At 38.5% G+C, this 20,953-nt stretch overlaps 1 protein-coding gene across 6 annotated transcripts in view; it reads left to right on the top strand.

The window, feature by feature from the left end:
- Window positions 1–20,953, top strand: part of LRCH2 (leucine rich repeats and calponin homology domain containing 2) — a 47,515-nt gene that overhangs the window by 999 nt on the left and 25,563 nt on the right. For all 6 annotated transcript variants that reach the window (XR_003535405.1, XM_027690438.1, XM_027690437.1 and 3 more), the window contains exons 2-11: window positions 13,115–13,259; window positions 15,227–15,353; window positions 17,453–17,558; window positions 17,665–17,801; window positions 18,010–18,143; window positions 18,742–18,829; window positions 19,305–19,416; window positions 19,728–19,825; window positions 19,924–19,991; window positions 20,211–20,315. Coding sequence is in view for 5 of the 6 variants with exons in the window: in XM_027690438.1 (XP_027546239.1) it covers window positions 13,115–13,259; window positions 15,227–15,353; window positions 17,453–17,558; window positions 17,665–17,801; window positions 18,010–18,143; window positions 18,742–18,829; window positions 19,305–19,416; window positions 19,728–19,825; window positions 19,924–19,991; window positions 20,211–20,315 (1,120 nt within the window). In the remaining variant the exon portion in view is untranslated. The remainder of the gene's footprint in view (window positions 1–13,114; window positions 13,260–15,226; window positions 15,354–17,452; window positions 17,559–17,664; window positions 17,802–18,009; window positions 18,144–18,741; window positions 18,830–19,304; window positions 19,417–19,727; window positions 19,826–19,923; window positions 19,992–20,210; window positions 20,316–20,953) is intronic.

Below are 20,953 nucleotides of genomic sequence, written 5' to 3'. Positions count from 1 at the left end.
TGTGAAGGCACAGGGCTCTGTGTGTGTGTGACTGTGAAGGCACAGGGCTCTGTGTGTGTGTGTGTGACTGTGAAGGCACAGGGCTCTGTGTGTGTGTGTGAAGGAGGGGGGCGGCCACAGTGTCGGTCTGTCCCTGCCATCAGGATGGGGACTTGCAGCACGGAGCAGGGTGTGCAAGGTGAACGGAGCTCTTTATTCATGCTCTGGGGAATAAGAGCTCCGTGCTGTGGTTGGTTTGTACCTTCAGGGCTGTCAGATCCCTGTATCTTCTGGGCTATTCCGGTCCATCCTTCTCAGCTCAGCAGGAAGATGGTTCCAGGCACGGGTGCGAGGGTTGTGTGCGCATCCAGTGGTGTGTGTGGAGAGCTTGGGGTGTTCACCGTGTTGGTAAAGGCTTGGATATCGTGAGTGGGCCTGCATTCACCCAGGCTTGTAGGTGAAGGAAACATGGAGGCCTTTTTCTCTATAGTTCCTAGAAAACAAAGCTGCATTTTCCATGAAGGTTCTGCCATATCTTGGCTGGTCTCTGATGTGCTCGTGGGTTTATTTGCTGCTGGGTTACTCGTTGAAAATGGATCATTTTGAGTAATGTGCTAGAAGAAAATATTATTGTGAGGCCAAGGATCTTTTATTCACAAGTAGTAGTGGCTTTCTGAAATGTTTTTTGGGTAAATTAATGATGTGGGGTTTTTTTGTTGTGTTTTGGGGCTTTTCTTTCCCCATGGGTTATGAATCACTGGTGTATTGTTTTGAATAGGAGACTGCCCACTGTGGTACCTTAAAATAAAAAGAGGTTCCATGAAATAATAGAAGCTGGAATTTTCCTTGTAGTATCATAAAATGTGTTTAGTGATGTAGTTGGTCACTGCTGTGTATAAATATTCAATAACTGAAGCATTAAGGAAGAAGCATTGTAGGCATATAGGCAATCTGGTTTTAAAAAGGCTTTCTGTATTCTGAAGTAGATGCATCAAGGATCAGTGGTTTTTGTTTGCTTCGAATTATTACTGTTTGCATTTTGGCAGTTTTTTGGTCATTTTATTTTGAATCTCGACATTTGAGTAAGAGCTGTCTGCAGTGATCTTGTGTTTCTGTTTTAGGATGTAGTAGAGGCCAGTCAGTGCCATCAGGATTGAATTGTTGTGAACAATGGTGTGAGAATGTTTGTGGGCAGTCTCTGACAGAAATAGCTTTACTGCTTGCTGCTGTAGGATTCCCTACTGAAATAGTTGATGTGGGCCTGTGCAAGTGCCATCTCCTAACAATCCTAATGTAATATAGCCCTGGTTTATGAATGGATCCTGAGAAATACAAATTTTAGATGTCTTTCAAAAGACACTTTGAAGCAAAAGATTTGTATTCTGTTTTAACTTGTTCTGTAGAATTTTTTTGTTGATGGGTAAATGGTGTTCTGTTGGTGAATCTTGGACATCCTTAACAGAGTGTCAGTGTGGCCTGGAGCTTAGTGGGGGATCAGCAGCTGCCTCAGAGGCAACAGTCATGTAGTTGTTGGCATTTTTGTAGCAGTTATCCCTGTTTCACATGGAAATATTCCCAGGGATGAGGTTCTAGGTTGAGGCTGAGCTGTAGGATATGGGGGGTTGGGTCAAAACTCTTTGCAGTGTTTCACTTTCTGTTTCAAGTCAGTGACTGAATTTCAGTTCTGTGGTACTTGAAACAAAAGTTTAAAAAATCAGCCTCTAACCAATCTGGTTGTAAACAATTTTTTTTCCATATTGCCAACCCTTATGCAGTAGGATCTGCAGTGTTACTGTAAACCCAGAATATTCTGCCCTTATATCAGTAAAGTCAGCAACAGCAGTGCTGAAGCACAACTGCTGTTGATTTATCAAAAATAACTTGGGATTTTATTTTGCATCTAACTTACGTAATGGCTTGCCAATACTTAATTTTCAAATACAGTGACATACTCTTTGCATCTTAAATTATATGTCAAAAATTATTGCTGAGCTGAAAGCATAGTGACCATATCTGACTGTTTAGGTCTTTTTTTTTTTTTTTTTTTTAAATTGTGAATTGTCCTTGCAGCACTTTGTGGAAGAAATCCTTATTTTATTATTCACCTGAATTTGTCTTCTGGCTTTTCAAACAGATCTTGTGCTGCTGTTAATGAACTTCTGGGAAAAAATAAAATCATAGGCCTTGAGATATCAAGAGGTATCTTGAATATTCCAGTCATTTTATGAACATGTGTAGTTTTGCTTCTCTCTGTGTGAGCAACATTAGGCCCCCGGCAGTTAAGTAATTGAGTCTATCACATCAGTGTAATCATGGTCTGCTTAGCTGGAGAGTTGTGTGTTTGCTGGTTTGTTATTTTAAAGATAGGTTCCTGTGCTGTGTTGCCATGCTGAACTAAGCCAAGCTGTGCCTTTAGTGATTTGCCCTCTTTTAGTGAGCGCTTTTTACAACACGAATTTAGTGAATATGAAAGGTGCTCGACTGACAGCTCAAGATAGGATTTGTGTGTTCTGGTTAATGCAGTGGAGCCATCAGGCTTCCTTGTTCATGGCTTTGTCACAGCAGATCTGATTCCCACTTTTTAATTCTGAGGGAAGTTCCAAGCAATTATAAGTAAGTGAGTGATTGCCTATAAATAGATTAATGATTAACTTTGAAATTTCTCCTTTCTCACCACCTGCTTCCTCTTCACATCTGAGGAGTAACACCAGTGTATTTCCAGTGTGACTTCAGAGTGAGCCCTCCTGTCCTGGCCAGTAACAGCCTTGGCAGGGCAGGAGGAGTTCCCACCTTGAGATCCCTGTGTGTGTCTGCTGAGGGGTGGGAGGAGACAGCCTGTTACAGAGACTTTATCAGCATTACTTGCATGGCTCTGATTTTTTTTTTTTGCATCTTATTTCTGACTCTTCTATGGTATATAGTCATTCATGTAATTACAGATTAAACCTAACAAACCTACAGCTTCACACTAAGTAGGAAATGCACAGGAATGATAATTTATAATGCTGTTCTGCCTTTTCAGTATACACTTCTGAACCAAGTATGTTTTCCTTTCTGAATAAAGTTATTTTTGTTTGTGGTGCCAGTGTTGATTGAATGAATGATGGCAGGTAACTGAAGAGCAACAGCAAATTCCAATATTCAGCTAAAGAAATTAATATTCATCTGTGATGTATATCTTAAACCTAGATTACGTTCTAGAAATCAAGCATATTGCAAAACACGGTTCTTCAGTAGTGACTCCTTCAGATTTGAATGAAAAGAGAAACTCAGATTCAGTGTTTTCTTGGGAGGAAGGGGTTTGTGTTTATGTTTGGAAATGCATCTGATGCAAAACCTGGAAGTGACAGAGTTTATAAACAAGTAATTGTGGAAATTCCCCACAGTGTTTTCAGAACCTGCCCAGTGTATGGGCTGAGAGGAAATGAGCTGTGTGTGCTTGAGGCTTTGTTGGTGAAGGCCAGTGATAAGGATCCTGGTTAAGGATATTTGGTTTGATGGGCAAGTTGAGAGAAGTCTAAGTTTGGTGAGTTGAAGTTAAAACAGCTAAATATTAGTTTGCCTGCCTAGAAGGATTGCATTATGAAGAATATCACTTATATCTTAATATTAAAAACCCCAGATTCCATGTCACAAGAAACATGTGATGTGCAGGTTTTTGACTTTTTGTGTTCTCCATCCATCAGAATTATATTTGCCATTGCATTGACTATTTTTGTGCCTTGGAATATCCAACATTTATTGCTGTAATATTTCTGCTTTGGTCAGCTAAGGAACTTTTGTTACTACGTATTTCTACTTTGTTACTGATTGTTTGCAGAGGGGACAAATGTATTTAAATCATAGGATGTATCGCAAAACCTTGTGCGATAAAGTGGAGTACCCTTTGCTTTTTGAGATGTTCTTTTTGGTGAAATGTGTCTTTGTGTCTTCCCATTCGAGTTGTGCAGCTTGGTTGGAGTGGATACAAAAGTACATATTCATTTTCCCAGCATGGCTGAAATCTGTCCTTAGCAAAAAGGTAACAAAATCAGGGCTGAAGGCTGGAATTCCACAGAAAATGTTAAGATACTTGGTACTTTTTTTTTGTGTTAAAATTTGTACATGACAGTGTGAAGAAACTTCACTGCTTTTCTGTGTCTGTCCAACAGTCTAATGTTCATCATTCTTCCATCTAATCTGGAATTGTTTGCCACTTGCTAGGGAAATGTGCTGCCAGGTCTGTCAGATCTAGAGAAGGTTGAGCACTTCAGGTGAAAGAAAACAACTCAAGTCTTATTCTCTGGTACAGACCTAAAATAGTTTTGTGCTTGGCAGACATGATCATCACACATGTGCTCCCATGTGTCAGTGTATGATTTCTGAAAAAATGTATTTGTGGTTCCAAGGCTTGAAGGAACCCTTCATCCCTGGCTCTTCATCAGCTGCTGAGCAGCAGATGTAGCTGCACAAGGAGCAAATCCCTGACCATCTGGGCATTACACCAAACACTCCTCCAGTTTGTCACTTCACCTCTGTTTCCATAGGTGGAAGCAGGATGTGATGGATGAGAACTTGTTCTGGTGAAGACTGATCTAGAACTAAAGGGTTTATGGAAGGGTTTGCTTCGACTTATCACATGCAGTAATGAGAGATATTATACAAGTATTTTGAAGCTGATACAAGTGGCTACAGCCATTCTTAAATGCTGCCAGGAGGTCTGGCATGAGTGGGACAGAGTCAGCAGGAGGCACCAGCAAATAAGAACAGATGCTGAAGTTGCTGCAGGAGAGGCCTCTGTGTCTCAGGAGAACGTGCTGGAGTTGTTGCTCGACCCTGTTCACTCAGTGCTCATGGGCTGTTGGTCTGTCCAGTTTCTTCAGGGTTATTTCTGCCTCACTCTTAGTGCACTTGCCTTGTTTTCCAGTGTCCTTTGTCTTCCAGTGGTCTAACTTACTTGAAAAATGTTTCTGCTCAGTTTATCCAGTGACAAACCATTTTACCTGCACAAAACATAAGTCATATAGTAAACACTGGTCCCAGTAGGTTGGTTGTAGCCTTCTGTCTCTGCCTTATGTCTGTTTAGATTGTAACTCCTCAGGACAAAAGCCTTGAATGTATATTCCTGAACATACAGAGGCTGGGGTAAGAATCTTTCCTTGGGAATTTTCTGTACACTTTAGGTATTCCTTAACAAATCCAGACGTTGCTTCATTGCTGAAAGATGATTATGATGATTACTTTCCCTTGTAGTACTTTTCTGTGAAACAGAAACTTGGAATTTAAAAATTTCAAAACCATAAAAGAAATTGTCAGAATTAAACCAATAAGTAATGGCCAATGTAAGTGGGAGGAAGATGCCCTGTGCTCTAATACACCAGCTTAATAAGTCTTGCTGACTCGTCAGGAAAATACATTTCACTCTTTCTGGTAGTAAGGCATTTTAACGATTATAGTCTAGACTAAATACTACAGTGCCAAAACAAAAAAACTTCCTGTGGGATTTTCTGCTTACCACTTCAAACTCCAAAAGATTTGTGGAGACAGGGCACCTTCAGCAGTGGAGAGGAAGATAATCCTTGACATGATGTAGTAAGTACCCTTTTGACAGGATATGCGATTTTACACCTTCATATGCCAGTCTGAGAAGCGATCCTGGTGTTGTGTTCTTTATTTTCCATTTTAATCATGCTGTGCTAAAACAGCTGAACTCAGTGCAGAGTTGTAGCAATGTGCTATCTTGTGTTGGAAATGCCTGGATCTTCCTGATGTTGCAACGTGGTGAAGAATTCCCTGAATCCATCCATGGGTTTCATCCTGGTGTTGCAAAATGTGGAATATGTGACATTTACTTTAGAAAGGATGTTCTTTGATCTTTGTCTACTTTCAAGCCTAATCAATAAGAAGGATATGGCAGCTAACAGGCAAGCTCAAACTGATGTCCAGGTCTTAGAAAAATTAATTACTTTTTGGTAGAATTGCCTTGTTAAGATTTAGGGCTTGAGTCGCTTCAGTGATCTCAGACCTAGGGGGAGGTTAACAAAGCTTGGGAAGAAGAATCTCCACTGATAGTGGACACAAAGAATGCAGAATTTATGAGCCACGAGGACATTTGGCAGAACTCCCAAGATAAGGAAGAAACTATAAAGCCAACTCAGCAACTGGGCTGGATCAGCTCCCTTGGGGTAACAGGGAATTCCAGCAGGGGGAAATTGCAACCACTACCCCACTGTCCATTGTAGCCTGGGAGACAGGGTCCAGCAAGGGGGGGCTGGAACAGTGGGTTCCTCAAAGCTACCTTTATTTCAGAGCCAGTGTGTTGGATCTCAGTCATTTTTCCTCTGTAGAGACAGCTATAGGTCTGTTCCACTTCATGTGAAAGAACTATGATTCAATCTGACAGGGTCTTTTTTTGTTGTTGTTTAAGTCTAAAGTAATAGAAGTGTGATTTTAAAAAGGATTTTTTTCTTCAGAAGGGCTGTTTAGCTTGAAAATCCAAGAACTCAGGATCTGTCAAATAGAGTGTCTGGTTGCCTGTACAACCCTCCCTCTGTGCTTGATGAGAAGCTTTAATTACACAGTTGTGCACAGTTTCTTCATTTGTCATTTTAACTGCTCAGACTGAGTCTGTAACTGAACTTAGGGACATGGATAACCATACAGCAGGTGTTTCCAAGCTCTTCAGTTGTTGGATTTAAAACCCAAATGCCACTTTGATATTTCCTTGTAATACCTTTGCACAAAACCCGAAGCTATTCCCTGCTGTCAAACACCCAGTTGAAAAAAAGTAAAAGCTGCTTTTAGCCACCTCTGGTCTTGGGAGTGTTTTTCTTTCTTTCAAACAGAAGACAGCCTATGCTTCTGCTTGATTTAAGAGCACAACAGATAAAAATCAAGTTAAATATTGCTACATAAGATTTTAAGAATAGACATTAACTGTATCTTTCCTTGTGACAATTTGTGGTCAGCTTAGTTTCCTGAGAGGTTTTTGGCAGGTATATCAGATTCTTTGTTGTGCAGAAGAGCTGGTGGGTGCTCAGTTTGTTCTGTGTAATCCTTCACCATAGCTTTTAATGTTGGAGAGCAAACATTGATTTGTATGTGAAATATGTAGTTACAGGCAAAAATTATGTTGCTGTAATTCTTGAATGTTCTTTGGCAGTAAGTTCTAAATTTTTTGGTCTGTTTTGCAGCTGAAATGGTTGTTGGTTTTGTCAGTATGCACAATCATTCTACATCTGGACGTGTTTTAATCATTTTGAAACATAAGTAAATAAAAAGAATTCTGTTCTTTATTATTTAATTAACCAGGTTCATTTTTCCTTTGAAGGGAAAATTTTAAAACATTTCTGTGTTTAACAACACTAGTCATGCATTAAGATTTGAACTGTGAACCTGCAAGTAGATGTGTAGAGTCTGAGGGAAATAGTGGAGATCCTAGACAGACATCCCATTTGAGCTGAGCTCAGGAAGAATGAGCTCAGGAAAGGAACTTAAGAGTTCCTTTCTGCTGTGGTTCCAGAGAATCTGGAAAGTATAATAAAATCAATAAGGTTGGAAAAGACCTCTAAGGTCCTCAAGTCCAACTGTTCACCTGCACCACCGTGTTCACCACTAACCCATATCCCCAGGGATGAATTGGTAGGTTCAGAAGCCTGGTTCTGGTTCAGTTGTAATGGAGAGTGGTAGGAAGCTTGTGCAAAGGACTTGCTTGTGGTCAGAGAGGGGGGAAAAAGTCTCTTGAATAATCTCACTTCTTCCCACCAAATCCAGCTCTCAATTTTCTGGCTTAGTGCTGGGATTTTTTGTCTTCCCCTATACCAGTTAAGAGGAGCAAGGAGTTTAAAACACACTACAGTGTTCACTTTTTTTGGTAAACTGGATGCAGGATCCACATTGTGGTTTTATTTAGGTGAATGCAATTTGGTTTGTAGGGATTTTTGTGGGTTGGCTGTTTGGTTTTTCTTTTTTTTTCCCCCCCCTCTTCTTCTTTAATTTTGTATCTGAAAGCTCCAAATGAAGTTTTGGTTCGTTAATGCCACCATCAAAATTCATGGCTGGCAGAATTAAGACCCTTTTAGGAAGTGCATAGACTCACACTTGGCTCTTTTAATGCATCTTTAGTTTTTCTCTTTACCCTTGTCAGGAACTGATAATTGAATTACCCAAACAGTGATAAGATAATTACATTCCTGTAATGCAAACAAACTACAGTTTTATATCCTGTAATTACACAGGTTGAAAGAGACCTTCAAAGGTCATCTGGGGCAATCTCCTGATGGGAACAGGTCCAAGCAAAGCAGGTTGCTTGAGGCCTTGTGCCGTTGAGTTTTGAGAATCTCCAGAGATATTTCAGTCTTTCTGAAATGGGTTTTCTGGATTCTCCTAGAAGCCTCAGTTATGTCATGCTCTGACTGAAGAAAGCTTTGTTACATAAACAATGAAATTGGTTTTTTCATGCTAAGTGCCATTTCTGTGCTTAGTAATGGAAGACAGATCTCTTCCTGCCTTTCTTAGTTTCTCAACAAACTGGAGAAGGAGCCTCAAGCATTAGCAGAGTTTGAAAAGGACGATTTTCCTAATTTTTTTTTTTTTTACACTTGTACAGTATTTCCATGAATTTTTTGAAGATTAAATGAAGACAGAAACAAATATTAGTGATTACACCGAAGATTAATTCTTAGACTATGTAGATATTCTGTGCTGAAAAACCACATCAGAAACTGGAATTAACCCATGCAGGTGTTTCTGTGGTATCTCTGGTTGAGACTAGTTTTTTCTTCTCCAGAAACATCATCCATGACAGACTTAATAAGTTTTATCCATGTTCTCTGTGGTGATCTCAGATTTATGTTTAGATTGGCTGAAAGTGTATCTTTGGGATGAGGTCTGAATGTTTGTTTTTATGCATCCATTGACTTCTGTAGGACTAATTATATTGTTGCAGTTGTGCTTAGATGTTTTTGGCTTAGACTTTGGTTGGCTTAGGCTAAAGCCTTGCTAGAAAAGCTGGCTAGGAAAATGTGTATGTGTGACAAGTTAGGAGAGCAGTTCTGGATTTTGCAGGGTGGGGGATGTGGTTTTATTTAATCTAGTTTCTAAATAACGTTTTGAAGCACTTTGAGCAAACAAAGCCTAACACCAATATCCTGGATCAGCAGCGTATTTTTATGAAAAATATTACAATATCAAGAGGAGGTTCGAGTGTAAATTTCCCAGCTAAGCCTTGTTTTCAAATTCAACATGCAGTGTGTGTAAAGTGTGAATATAAAACGACTGTACAGGTTTAAATAAAAGGCCAGTCTGTTCTATCAGCATGGTTCTGGTGGTAAGCAGTAATGCATGCTTAGGGAAAAGTGCAAAACCAAGGCAAATGGGATGTTAATACTATTTAACTACCTTGCTGCACACTGCTGTAACCTGACACCTTGAGCTTTTTGTTTTTCCTTTTGATCATGGCTTAAATGTATACAAGATAGCTTCTTATTTCTAATAGCTTCCCTTCCAGGCTGACTGATTTCCTAAAATTCTTTCCTTTTGATCTTTCAGTATATTTTCTTTTAGTCACTGTCTTACAGTCAGTAAAGACATTACCTTTTTCTGTCAAAAAAACCAACTGCAACCAACTTCTTCATATTTTTGTAGTTCCCTTTTTAAATTTAACCTTAGTAATGGTGTAGTTCTCACTTTCATTGTTCCTGCAGAGATAGTGGATTGAAATACCCTGTGATCCATGAGCAGGCATGGAGAGTGTCTTCTATTTAGTTGTCACATAACACTCCCACTGAGAGTTTTCCAGCCTAAACTGGTTAAGCAAAGGATTCCTATAATCTCACTTCTAGAGGAGTTGTCATCTTAAATCATCTGTGGTTCTGCATTTAGCAGCTTTCCTTGCTCCTCCAGTCTGTTAACCCTTACAAAACCATTCTCAAGTGCCAGCAGCTTGCTTATATTTCAGTTGAGATGATTTCTCATTTTCTCATTTCACTGGAAGTCTGTCTTGTTTATAGAGGAACACTCTATTCCAAAAGTTTCTTACCGTGTTTTCTTGACCATCCATTGTGTTATTAGTCTTCAAAAAAACCCTAAATTGCATAAGCTTCACATCTAAATTTTATTTACCATAATAGAGAATATAATCTCAAACTTTTTGCTTGTTGTGAAAGTATTTTTGGAGTAGAAACAATTTTTTAGTTTGGATAAAAATTGCATTACTTGTTTTTAAAAAGCTGTAAGTACATTCAATATGAGAATGTTGTGGAAAACCATAGCCACTTGAATCTTTCTCCTTAGAATAGCCCCAGGGGTTCAGATTCTTCTAATACTGCTTTGGAATGAAAAATTGCTTGGCAGAGAAGTCAGGCAATCTCCCATCACTTTATTTACCTTTTTATTTTATTATTGACAGATAGTGCATGCCATTTCCTATTTTAATAGGACTTCTGGGTTTCATAACAGAAAAGTGTAATCACTGCCCCACAGCAGGGCAACAAAAAGCATTGTTTTCAGTGAAGTGGTTTCTACAGTAATACACAAATATTGTCAGCTTGGTATGTATTTGCTCCTGCTGTGAAGTTGTGTGGGTTTTGTAGGAGGGTGCACTGAGGGGCTTCAGCCAGACTGTGCCAATGGGATTTTTTGTCAGGCCAAGCTGGAAACCACAGCTGGTTTTATATTGCCTGCTGAGTACTGCACCCCTGGGCCACTCACTGCCCAGAGCAATCAGTTGGTGCATCCTGTAGTTGTTGTCTGTCCTGCCTCTGGGTTTTGTTTCTGCAGAAGAAACAGAAAAGCTGGTTTTTAACCTGTCCCTTACCCAGATGTGTGGCTGAGATGTGGCTGGATGCAAATACAGCAGCAAAGTTTTTGTGGTGCCCAGTTCAAATATAACCTACAGTGCTGCTCTTGGGGTTGGTGGCAGTAGGGTGGGATTCTGTCATCTGTGTTTTGTGCTAGACTTCAGATCCCTTTGCAACTGCTGGTAAAACCAAATCAGGAAGAGGCTTAGAGCTGTGTTTTTCAGAATGGGGTTGTATCAAAGGCTGTTCATCCTGTGGTGGAGGTTGTAGAACCCTGCAAGCAATAAAACTGTACATCTTTTCTGCATGCAGTTGTCTCAATCTGCTGAATATTAGAACAAGAGAGCATTTGTTTAAACTAGAAGGGGTTTTGCAGAAAACTTTCATGTGAAAGTTGCCATTTTTCTGTAACGTTTTGAAAATTGATGCAGTGGGAAACAGAAAACAAACCTCACCGATTGTGAAAACTTTCTCAAGCTGTGCTAATTTTTTTAATAAGTGTTTTAATTGGGCTGTTCAGTTTTAGTTAACTTTATTTTCACACAGTTCATTAAGAATGTCACTCCTACAACCCAGCTCTGTCTCTTTGTGCCTCTTGCTGGTAGAGTTTGCAGAGTTCAGCATCAGTATATCATGCCCTGATCTATAGGAAGACTTGGTGATACTTCAGCTTGAGAATGTTTCTTAGAAATGATGGAGTGGCAATCAGTTAGGTCACAAAATGTCACATATTCTAGACTTCAAGAAGTAAAATTGAGGCTACTGCCACTGGAAGGTGATCATAGAATCATAGAATCATCTGAGTTGGAAAAGACCTCTGAGATTGTCAAGTCCAGGCCTTGATCCAACCCCACCCTGGTTCCCAGACCATGGCACTGATGCCACATCCACTGTCACCTTAAACACCTCCAGGGATGGTGACTCTACCACCTCCCTGGGCAGCCCATTCCAGTGTCTCTGATCACTCTCTGTAAAAAATTTTTTCCTGATATCCAACCTAAACCTCCCCTGGCAGAGCTGAAGACCCAGCCCTCTTGTCCTACTGCTGGTTCCTGGGAGAAGAGCCCAACCCTCACCTGGCTACAACCTCCTGGCGGGTGCTTTTAGAGAGTGATGCTGCTCATGGCTGGTTTGCCAGGCTGTTGAACTCTGCTTGAGCCTTTGAGCCACTTTTCCAACTGCTTTCTAGACTTTTTGCAGAAGTACATGTTTGTTCAGATGCTAATGTGATGGGAGCTGAGCAGACACACAGTTATTCCATGTGAGTGTTAAAAACTGAGAACTAAAGCCTGAAATAGCAAGGGATCTGTGTTGCTTCTCTGTTAAAAGAGTTTGTTCAGCATTTCTGAGAAACCACATCCTTTTGAAATATCTTGGGTTGGGAACTAGAGTTACTTTCAGAAGAGCAGGCAGTTGTTCTCCAGTAAATATCTCCAGTAAAGGTCTTCCCAGGTAGTTTGGGGGGCTTTTGATGATACAGGTTTTGGTAGTTAACTGATAATTTCCAGGTTCTTAGGTCACATCTCATTTATATTTTCTGGACCTTTTCAAGGACAGCCAGAGGTGCTGTGTATGTTGGTAATGTGCTGGTTTGTCCTGACTTCTGCATGCAGATTTGCATAATGCAGTCATGCATTGTCAGAATAACTCTAGCTCAAGTGTTATGTTTCTATTGTCAGATATCTCCTCTTGCTGCTTTTAGGCAAGGCTAAATTGCATCCTGATTTTTATAGGTAATTGGTTTTTGCAACTTTATCCTCTCTTTAGCTAAGTTATAAATGTGTAGCTGGAGAAAGTCCCAGTTATTGTGCTTGCAATAAAGAATATTTTTTAGATGAGAATTGTAGTTCTTAAAATAAATGGTAAGGTTTTCTGGGGAACTTGGCTGTAGCATTGCAGATATATTGTACAATGACATTAGATTCTAATGTAGCTGTCAAACAGGAAAAATAACGTGGGCTGGGTTTGTACCTTGACTTACTGTTGTGCCTGGAGTTGGAGGAGAAGAAATCCCAGAACTGCACAGAACAAAGACTTGATAGAGAAGGGACAATCCTAGTTGATATTCAGTGTCATTGTAAATGTAACTGTGTAGTGGGAAATGTATTTTTGAATTCCTGTCATTCTTCTATTTTCTGTTGTAATTGCATATTAAGCAATAATCTTTTAGTATCTTAAGTCTCTTTTGTGTATTAATTATATGCAGTAGCATCTGCTAAAACTGAATTATTTTACACTTCTTGCAACACCTTAATTTTTAGGAGCATGACAAGAATATCAGTGAGTACTTTCATCTCCTCTTACTGCAGGGAAAATTTTGACTAAAAAAGGATTTTTTCTTTTTTCTTTGCTTGTAGATCTTTCAAAGAACAGATTTACTGAAATTCCTCCTGATGTCTGGCTGTTTGCACCACTGGAAACTTTAAATTTGTATCACAACTGCATCAAATCCATTCCAGAATCTATTAAAAACCTGCAAATGCTCACCTACCTTAACATTAGGTGAGTAATGGTGGTTATTTTTGATCCTATATAACTTATCTCATTGGGGAGTTGGCCTTTTACTTCACCAGGTCATTGAGTTTGCTTTGATGTTTGCATTGGGTTTGTTTTTGATGTTATGCAGACAGACAGTGTTCAGAAACTACAGGTGTAAAAACTTGGTGCTCTGAAGAGCATTCTTTCCATCCACTGCTGTATTGCTCTTTTTAAGCATGGAAAACATATGGTTGGATCTTCTCACAAGAACAGAAGAGGGATACGAGCTCTGGAAGGAGAGGGAATATAAAAGAACCCACCTGACCTTGTTTTCCACAATATTCCTTGTTTCTGCTATTGACTACATCAAGTCCAAAACACATTTCTCAGTTAAGAGCTATTTAAATCCCTGAAACTTGCTGTGGCTCAAAATGTGCAAATATCGGTCCTCAGAGTGATAATTCAAGCACAGTGTGCTCTGTGGCAATTCTAAAGAGGCTTAATATGATCTAAAACTGCAGCATTTTCTGAAGGAAATCCTTCAGCAACAGCCCATTTCTCTTTTGATGGTGTCTGAGGTGCTGAATTCATTTCTTTGCACAGAAAAGGTTTGTAGTTCTGACTGGGCTTTGCATGTTCTTTCAAGACTCTCCTGAGCATCCTTTTCCCAGCTGTGCTTTGTCTGTCTCTGTGCTCATGTCCAGGGACTCTTTTCCAGGAACATGTGGGCTGTGGGATTGGGGAACAGGCTCAAATCCTGCCCTGCTGCTTCAGGTGCTTTTTTACAGAAGAAAACCACGTGATCCTAAATTCTAATTTTGGATTCAGATGGTGGAAAAAATGTAATGTGCAATTCATAGTAAAGCAGGCAGCTCCTAAAAAAACCCCAAACCAAAAAAAAGGAGGAAATCTGTTGAAGTAGCACAGGGAACAACGTTCATTGCCACGTTTTTATAATCCATTCAAAAAAAATTCACTTGCACATTATATTTTTGATTCTTATGCTCTCCAACCGAAAAAGCCTGGCACATCTGCCTGAAATACAACATAAAAATAGACTTCATGCATACCTATATCAAAAACTCATTTGTGTTGTTCACTTAGAATTAACAGAATAATACATTGCTTTCATAGAGATAGTGTTGGAAGTTTCATTTTATGGTATAAAAACTGCAGTCTGTCTTTGAAGCTGAAATGTGGCAAGGACATAAATTTATTTTTGTTGGTTTTGCAGCCCTATAAACTGCAGTCATGGAGAACATAATCTAAAAAGGTTGGGGTTTTTTTAATAGGAAAACAGTGCCTTGGGTTTTTTTTTAATAGGAAAACAGTTCCCTGAATGTCAGTTAAGCACTAAAACTTCCAGGTTTTCGTAATGTTGTGTGAACACAAATATCAGCACTTAAATTATTTTTTGTCAAAAATAGAATTAGTTCTACTTAAATCAACAGCAAGTACTGATTTTTTTTTTATTTTTTTTTTTTTACTTTTATATGTGAAAGGAATTGCTTTTATACCATACCTGAACAAGCTTATTTTCCAGTGACTTCTTGTAAATTGACAAGTACCTTATTAGAAAAATTTGATGTATTTCTGGCAGTGGAAGTCCAGGAATGTTGGTAGTTTTTTCAATATGGATTTAAATCAAATAGTTGGTAAGAGTGTATTTCGTGTGTACAAAGCAGATACATGTGATGTCATTTCTTTTAATACACTTCTGTGCACATTTCAGCATTAGATTCTCTCCTAGCACATACTCATTTCATCAAGCAAAAAACAGGGACCTAAAATTCACATACCTGCGAGAGGCTGTGTCTGGTGAGGAATTCTTGGTGGAGATTGTAGCTGAAATGTAGATGAAATCGTAATAGGTGGAGAATGTCTTCTGTCATAGGAGAAAAGTTGTACAATGTGCATCTCAGACTCCCTTTAAGGCTTAAAAAAAGGAGATTATAATCCAGCCTTGCTTGTCCCTTTTTCTTTCTCTCAAGTCGGAATCTTTTGTCGACGTTGCCAAAATACCTGTTTGATCTTCCACTGAAAGTCCTGGTTGTCAGTAATAACAAGCTGGTCTCCATTCCAGAGGAAATTGGGAAGTTGAGAGATCTGATGGAGTTGGTAAGTACAATTGTGAATCTTTATACTTAAAGTAAACTTATAAGCAGTGTATTTTCAGTATAATTATAGATGAATATTTTTAAAATACCGAACTACAAAATTTAAATTCAGTTACTGTGTTTTATTGGGTTTTGAGATGAAATTAAAGGTAAAATATATTGTATTTCAAAAATAAGGTTAAACAGAAATCAGTATGTTGGGTCAACTAAAGCTTAAGGGAGGGGCTCATAAATAAAATTGCTTTTGAGATGATTTCATAAATAAACTTGCTTTTGAAATGATTTCATTTGAGTCCCTTGCTTGTATGTTGTTAAAAAAAATGAATTTTACTGTTTACCTTCTTTACAGTAGTCATAATTCTATTTATTTGCTTAGTATGTTATCAGGAATATTATTTCCAGCTGAAGAGTTCATCTCTCTGTACTCTGATACAAGTTCTGTCCTTCAGTCATTGTTGTCTTGTTCTGTGGGTTGGTTTTTTCCCCCCCTCACATTTCTGCTGTTCCTTTATTTTGTTTGGGGTGAATGGAATGATAAGCAATATTCACAATCTGTGCAACACGTGGCATACTAAGATTTTGTGCTTTGTCATCCATTATTTTTTGGATATTTTGGCTTTTCTGATCATTGCTCCCTGTTAAGCTCCTGTGTTTTGGACAACTGTGCAGAGTCATTCACGGACCTGCCACTTGCACTGGGTCTGATTTTTTTTTTTTTAATTTATTTATTTTTATTTTTTTTTAATATGTATGGTTTCTGTGGTCATTGCAAGGCATCCTTGTCCTTATCCTGTTTCCACAGTAGCTGTGTATTCCCTGGAGAGTCTTTTAATATGATCTTATGTCTAAGCTATAGATCAACATTCTCTTTTAACTTACAAGTACTCTGAGACATTCAGAATATTTGTGAGGGTTTTCTCGTGTCCTTTACTCTTTGGTGAGACATTCCCTGTGCTCCCTTCAAGGTCAGAGGATTTCAAGGTGTGATCACTGCTTTTGTTTACAGGAAGTGAATGTTTTTCATGGTTGCAGTTGTGGTTTTTTGGGCTTATTTTTCGAAGTTGTCAAACCTAGAATGCATCTTTGATGATGCAGATTAGGGACACACTAGAGAGAGTTTCATTCCAGTACCTGTGATATACCTGTCTAGAACATAAGAATATATTTTATACATTTAAAAAAAAAGTTTATAACTAAGCCTTGTGCTCAAAAGGTGCTTTTAAGAAGGGAATCCCATCTCGACTGTGGTGACATGGACAGAGAAGAACTTGCAATGGATCCACGCTGGTGCATCCCAAGCAGCCTGGACTTCCTGAGACTCTCAGCTGTGTGCAGGCACCGGGGCTGCCAAAAGCAATGGGCAGCCCTTAAACTGAAGCTCTGGAAGTGTGTAATGAAGGGGGCTGGATTCATCTGTTAAGACCTGGCTTAGTTGCTGACTCAGCTTGCCTTTAAAATCACCTTCTAGGTTTTCATCAGACAGATCTATCTCTCTGTTGTCTTGTCTAGGAAAATCAAAATTCTCAGAATTCTGTTTTATCGATTTAGAATTTAAAAGGTTTAGAAAGATTCCATAACAATGTGATTATTTAATCCCTCTGGTCTACATAAATTAATGTTAAATTACTGTCAGAAATAGCTGTGGTCTGTGTACACTTGGTGCAGCTTTGTCACCCTCTAGTGCTTTTATCCAAAAAGTTGGTGAGCTTGCTGTTGCTCTCTTTAGTTGTATGGGTTGGTTGAAGGTATTGTAAGGAATAAGAGTTGCTAGAACAGGAGCAGAATGACAGTCCCTTGCCAGCAGTGGCACAAGAAGTTTGTAGCTGATACAGGAACTACACCAGGAACTCGTGATTCATAGTCTGCAGTTTTAATCTTAAAACCAGTATTTCATCATTCATTGATGTGACTTCTTGAGTTGAATTTCTGAAACATGAATCATTAATAGTGAAGAAACAGTGAGATGTGTTATGGTGCCTCTTCTCTGTGGAAAAACCAAGGGAGTTGGGATTTTTCTTTTACCATAGTTTTGATAGCAGTATTCCTTTGTGTAATTTCATTTAAGATGTTCACTTGATGTATTAATTATGTCTTTCTTAGGATATTAGCTGTAATGAACTTCAGGTCCTTCCCCAGCAAATAGGAAAATTGCAGTCACTTAGAGAATTGAACATAAGAAGAAACAATCTCCATATGCTGCCAGATGGTAAGCTACTCATCTTCTTTCCATTGATGTAGGTAAATTAGGTAAAGTGTTAAGAAGATAACTGATTCCTTTTTTTGTTTTTGTTTGTTTGTTTTCCTGAGTACAGAACTAGGGGACCTTCCCTTGGTAAAGCTGGATTTTTCGTGTAATAAAATTACAGAAATTCCAATTTGTTACAGAAAGTTACGTCACTTACAAGTTATACTTTTGGATAACAATCCAATGCAGATACCACCAGCACAGGTTAGTATTGAAGTATTCTAGTACAGAAATTTGCTTTATCATCTTAGGGGCAGCTGTTCTAAGTTATACCAATCAAGTTTTCCTGTTTTTCAGCTCCTACTGGGAAGTTGTGGGTACAAATGCAGCGTAAAAAGTGTTTCTTGGGGTGTATTTTCCGAAGACATGCAGTGTAATTAAGATTTTTATTTGTTCATTTGTTTCCCAACAGATATGTTTAAAGGGTAAAGTACATATATTTAAATTCCTCAGCATCCAGGCGTGCCTCAGAATAGACAAAAAACCAGATTCTTTGGATCTTCCATCATTAGGTAAACGAGTCCCCTCCCAGCCACTCACAGACAGGTGAGTAGTGGGGAGTTTGTTTTATTTTACTTTGGCATTTGTTATTAAATGATCTGTTTATTGCAGATAATACCTATCATTTCAGTACTTTAATTGTTCTTTATTTAGGTGCCATAGTATTTATTTTCTGTAACTGGAAACTTAATTGGCTCATCTGAATTGTCATGAAAAGTTTTCATTGTACTTGCTAAAGATGTAGAAATCAGAACAAAGATGTCTAATAGACCAAAGTTTAAATTTATTTATTGGAAATCTCAGCTAATTTATTCAGAACAGAAGAGAATTGCCCATAAATGTCCTGAATATAGTTAGTCTATTGGATGGAAAGTCTACCTCCCATATATATATTAAGGGAAACTAACTAAACCCCACAGTATTTCACAAATATTTTTTATTAAATTTAATTGAGGTCAGAAAGTGAGGGATGTTTTGCTGGATTTTTGTACTGACTACCTTGTGCAAAAATTCTGTATCAACAACTGTAGCTGAGTATAGAAAGCATATTTTGAAAAGGATGTTTGTTTTCTTTTAGGAAAGGGATACTACTGTTTCTTTCATTCTTGTGTGGGTCTTTTGTGTGTTGATTTTCTTACTGTAGCATGGAGGACTTTTATCCCAATAAAAATCATGGACCAGACTCTGGCATTGGAAGTGATAATGGGGATAAAAGGTTGTCCACCACAGAAGTGAGTATTGTTCAGCTGGGTTTGTAATTTCTGGTTTTTAGACCTTTCCTTTGTATTTTATATCAACTGAGAAATTCCTAAATTGCATTTAACATTCTTTGAGTGTCTGTACAGTTGAGTTTAAACCACTAGACTGCCAAGTCTAACAAGGGCCAAAGTGGTTGGAGGCTTTAGATAAGAAAGTACCTAAGTACAGTTTTCACAGTCCACTGACTGGGGCTGAACTGGACCTCTTTGAACAAAATACTGGTTTTCAGTATTACATAATAATATGTAATACTCTCCCTAAACTATGACTCTCTTAAACCCCCTTTCACCCACAAAAACCCTCTACCTGACTTGTTGTTATTTTCTGCGTCCTGAGAGCCATCCCTCGTGAGAGGGTCAGCTGCACTGTCATTTGTGAGTCCTTAGTAAATCATATAATAATATAATTTACATGTCAGTTCTGTACTAAAAGTGAGTGTCTTTGCAGCCATCTGATGATGATACAATCAGCCTTCACTCCCAGGTATCAGAATCAACAAGGGAACAGACATTAAGGAATGACAATCATGTCATGGGAAGCAAACTCGATCCACAGAAAGGTAATACCTGTTGTGCATCTGTCATTTTGGGTAACAGAGATACTTTGCTTGGGTAATATAATGTAGGAAAACGGCACAAAATTTTATGAGCACGGGTTGGCATTGTATTTTCATCATTTCAGAAAACAATGTGACAATCACAGATAGACAAGGCTAGAGAGAAAGAAAAGATTATTTCTAGCTTAAGGAGACACAATTTCTATGTTTTATCTGTATCTGACATTTTTCATAAGTGCTTAACTCTCTTAGGAGTAACATTTGGTCGAGAGAACTGTTTAATATCTTTTCTGTTCTTCACAAATCCTCACTAGACCAGGAGGCCTATGACTACATTGATCCAAATGCAGAAGAGGGAGCTCTTCCTGAGCAGGGAGATGCACAGATTGGCACATTGCTCTCCTATGTCAAGGTACCATAGATTGACAAAAGAAAAACTGTTCAGCAAGATTGATTTTATTTTTTCTTAATTCAATTCTAAGGATTTTTTTTTTTTTCATTCTGTGTAAGGAACGGGGAAAACATCCTGAGAAATCCCAGAAAATAGAACAGAATGAGGACTGGGGAGATGAAAAAAGGTAAATCTTGATCTTTTTGGATAGGTTTTGCTGGTGGTGGCAGGGGTGAGAGTGGTTTTCTTTTAGGTTTCTTCCTATGGAAGAAAGAAATCTCATTGAACACCAAGTACTTGGACAGAAAATAAACTTAAAGGAAGTGCTGCTTATTTGTTGTCCAACTATGAGCCATTTCTGTGTCTTGATTCACTGAAGTCAGGTCACTAATGTTTAATTTTTCAGGCTTCAGAAAGAACAGCTGCTGGCTGAAGATGATGATGAACTCAAAGAAGTGACTGACCTGAGAAAAATAGCAGCCCAGTTACTGCAGCAAGAACAAAAACACAGGTATTACAATATTAGTAAAAATAACTTGAGTTAATTTATTCTGTAACCTCTCCTTACCCTATAGCTCTTGACACCTTATTTTGAGAACAGTTTTTTCCAGCTGTTAAACAGTTAAAGTTTATCTGACTCTGTCAGATAGCTGTCCTATGTTTCTTTTCATAAAATCACTGTCTAAAGAAGCAATGATAAACCTCCTGTGGAGAGGAAGAGATGAATGTGAAAGTCTCTTGATTTCCTGATTTGATGTATGTTAACTTTTTTTATACTTTTTTTCTTCAAAGCCGTAGACTTGAGTGGGCTGGTTGATGCTCAGGTAACATGATCATTGGTAACATGTTAAAATTACTTTCTGAGTTTGTATGAATTACAGAACCTGCATACAGTTTGCTTGTGACTGGTTATTTTTATTCAAATACAAGCTAGTTTAGGTGGTACTTCCTCCATTCAGTCTGATGTGAGTTATAAATATCCTATGTACTGAAGGGGAAACTTGTTTGAACATTATTCTGTCAAATGACAGTATGTCTGTGTTATAAATACATGTAAAAATAAATCATTTCAACTGCCTGCCTTTCTCTGCTTCATGTTGGGCATCTCAACAGAAGGATGCTTGAAAAAGAGCTGTAGAACAAGCAGCA

Source organism: Neopelma chrysocephalum, unplaced genomic scaffold (assembly GCF_003984885.1).
Source record: "Neopelma chrysocephalum unplaced genomic scaffold, ASM398488v2 Primary Assembly neopelma1_81, whole genome shotgun sequence".
NCBI lineage: Eukaryota > Metazoa > Chordata > Aves > Passeriformes > Pipridae > Neopelma > Neopelma chrysocephalum.
Note: the sequence above shows the minus strand (reverse complement) of the source record. Positions and strands in the feature narration are given on the sequence as shown.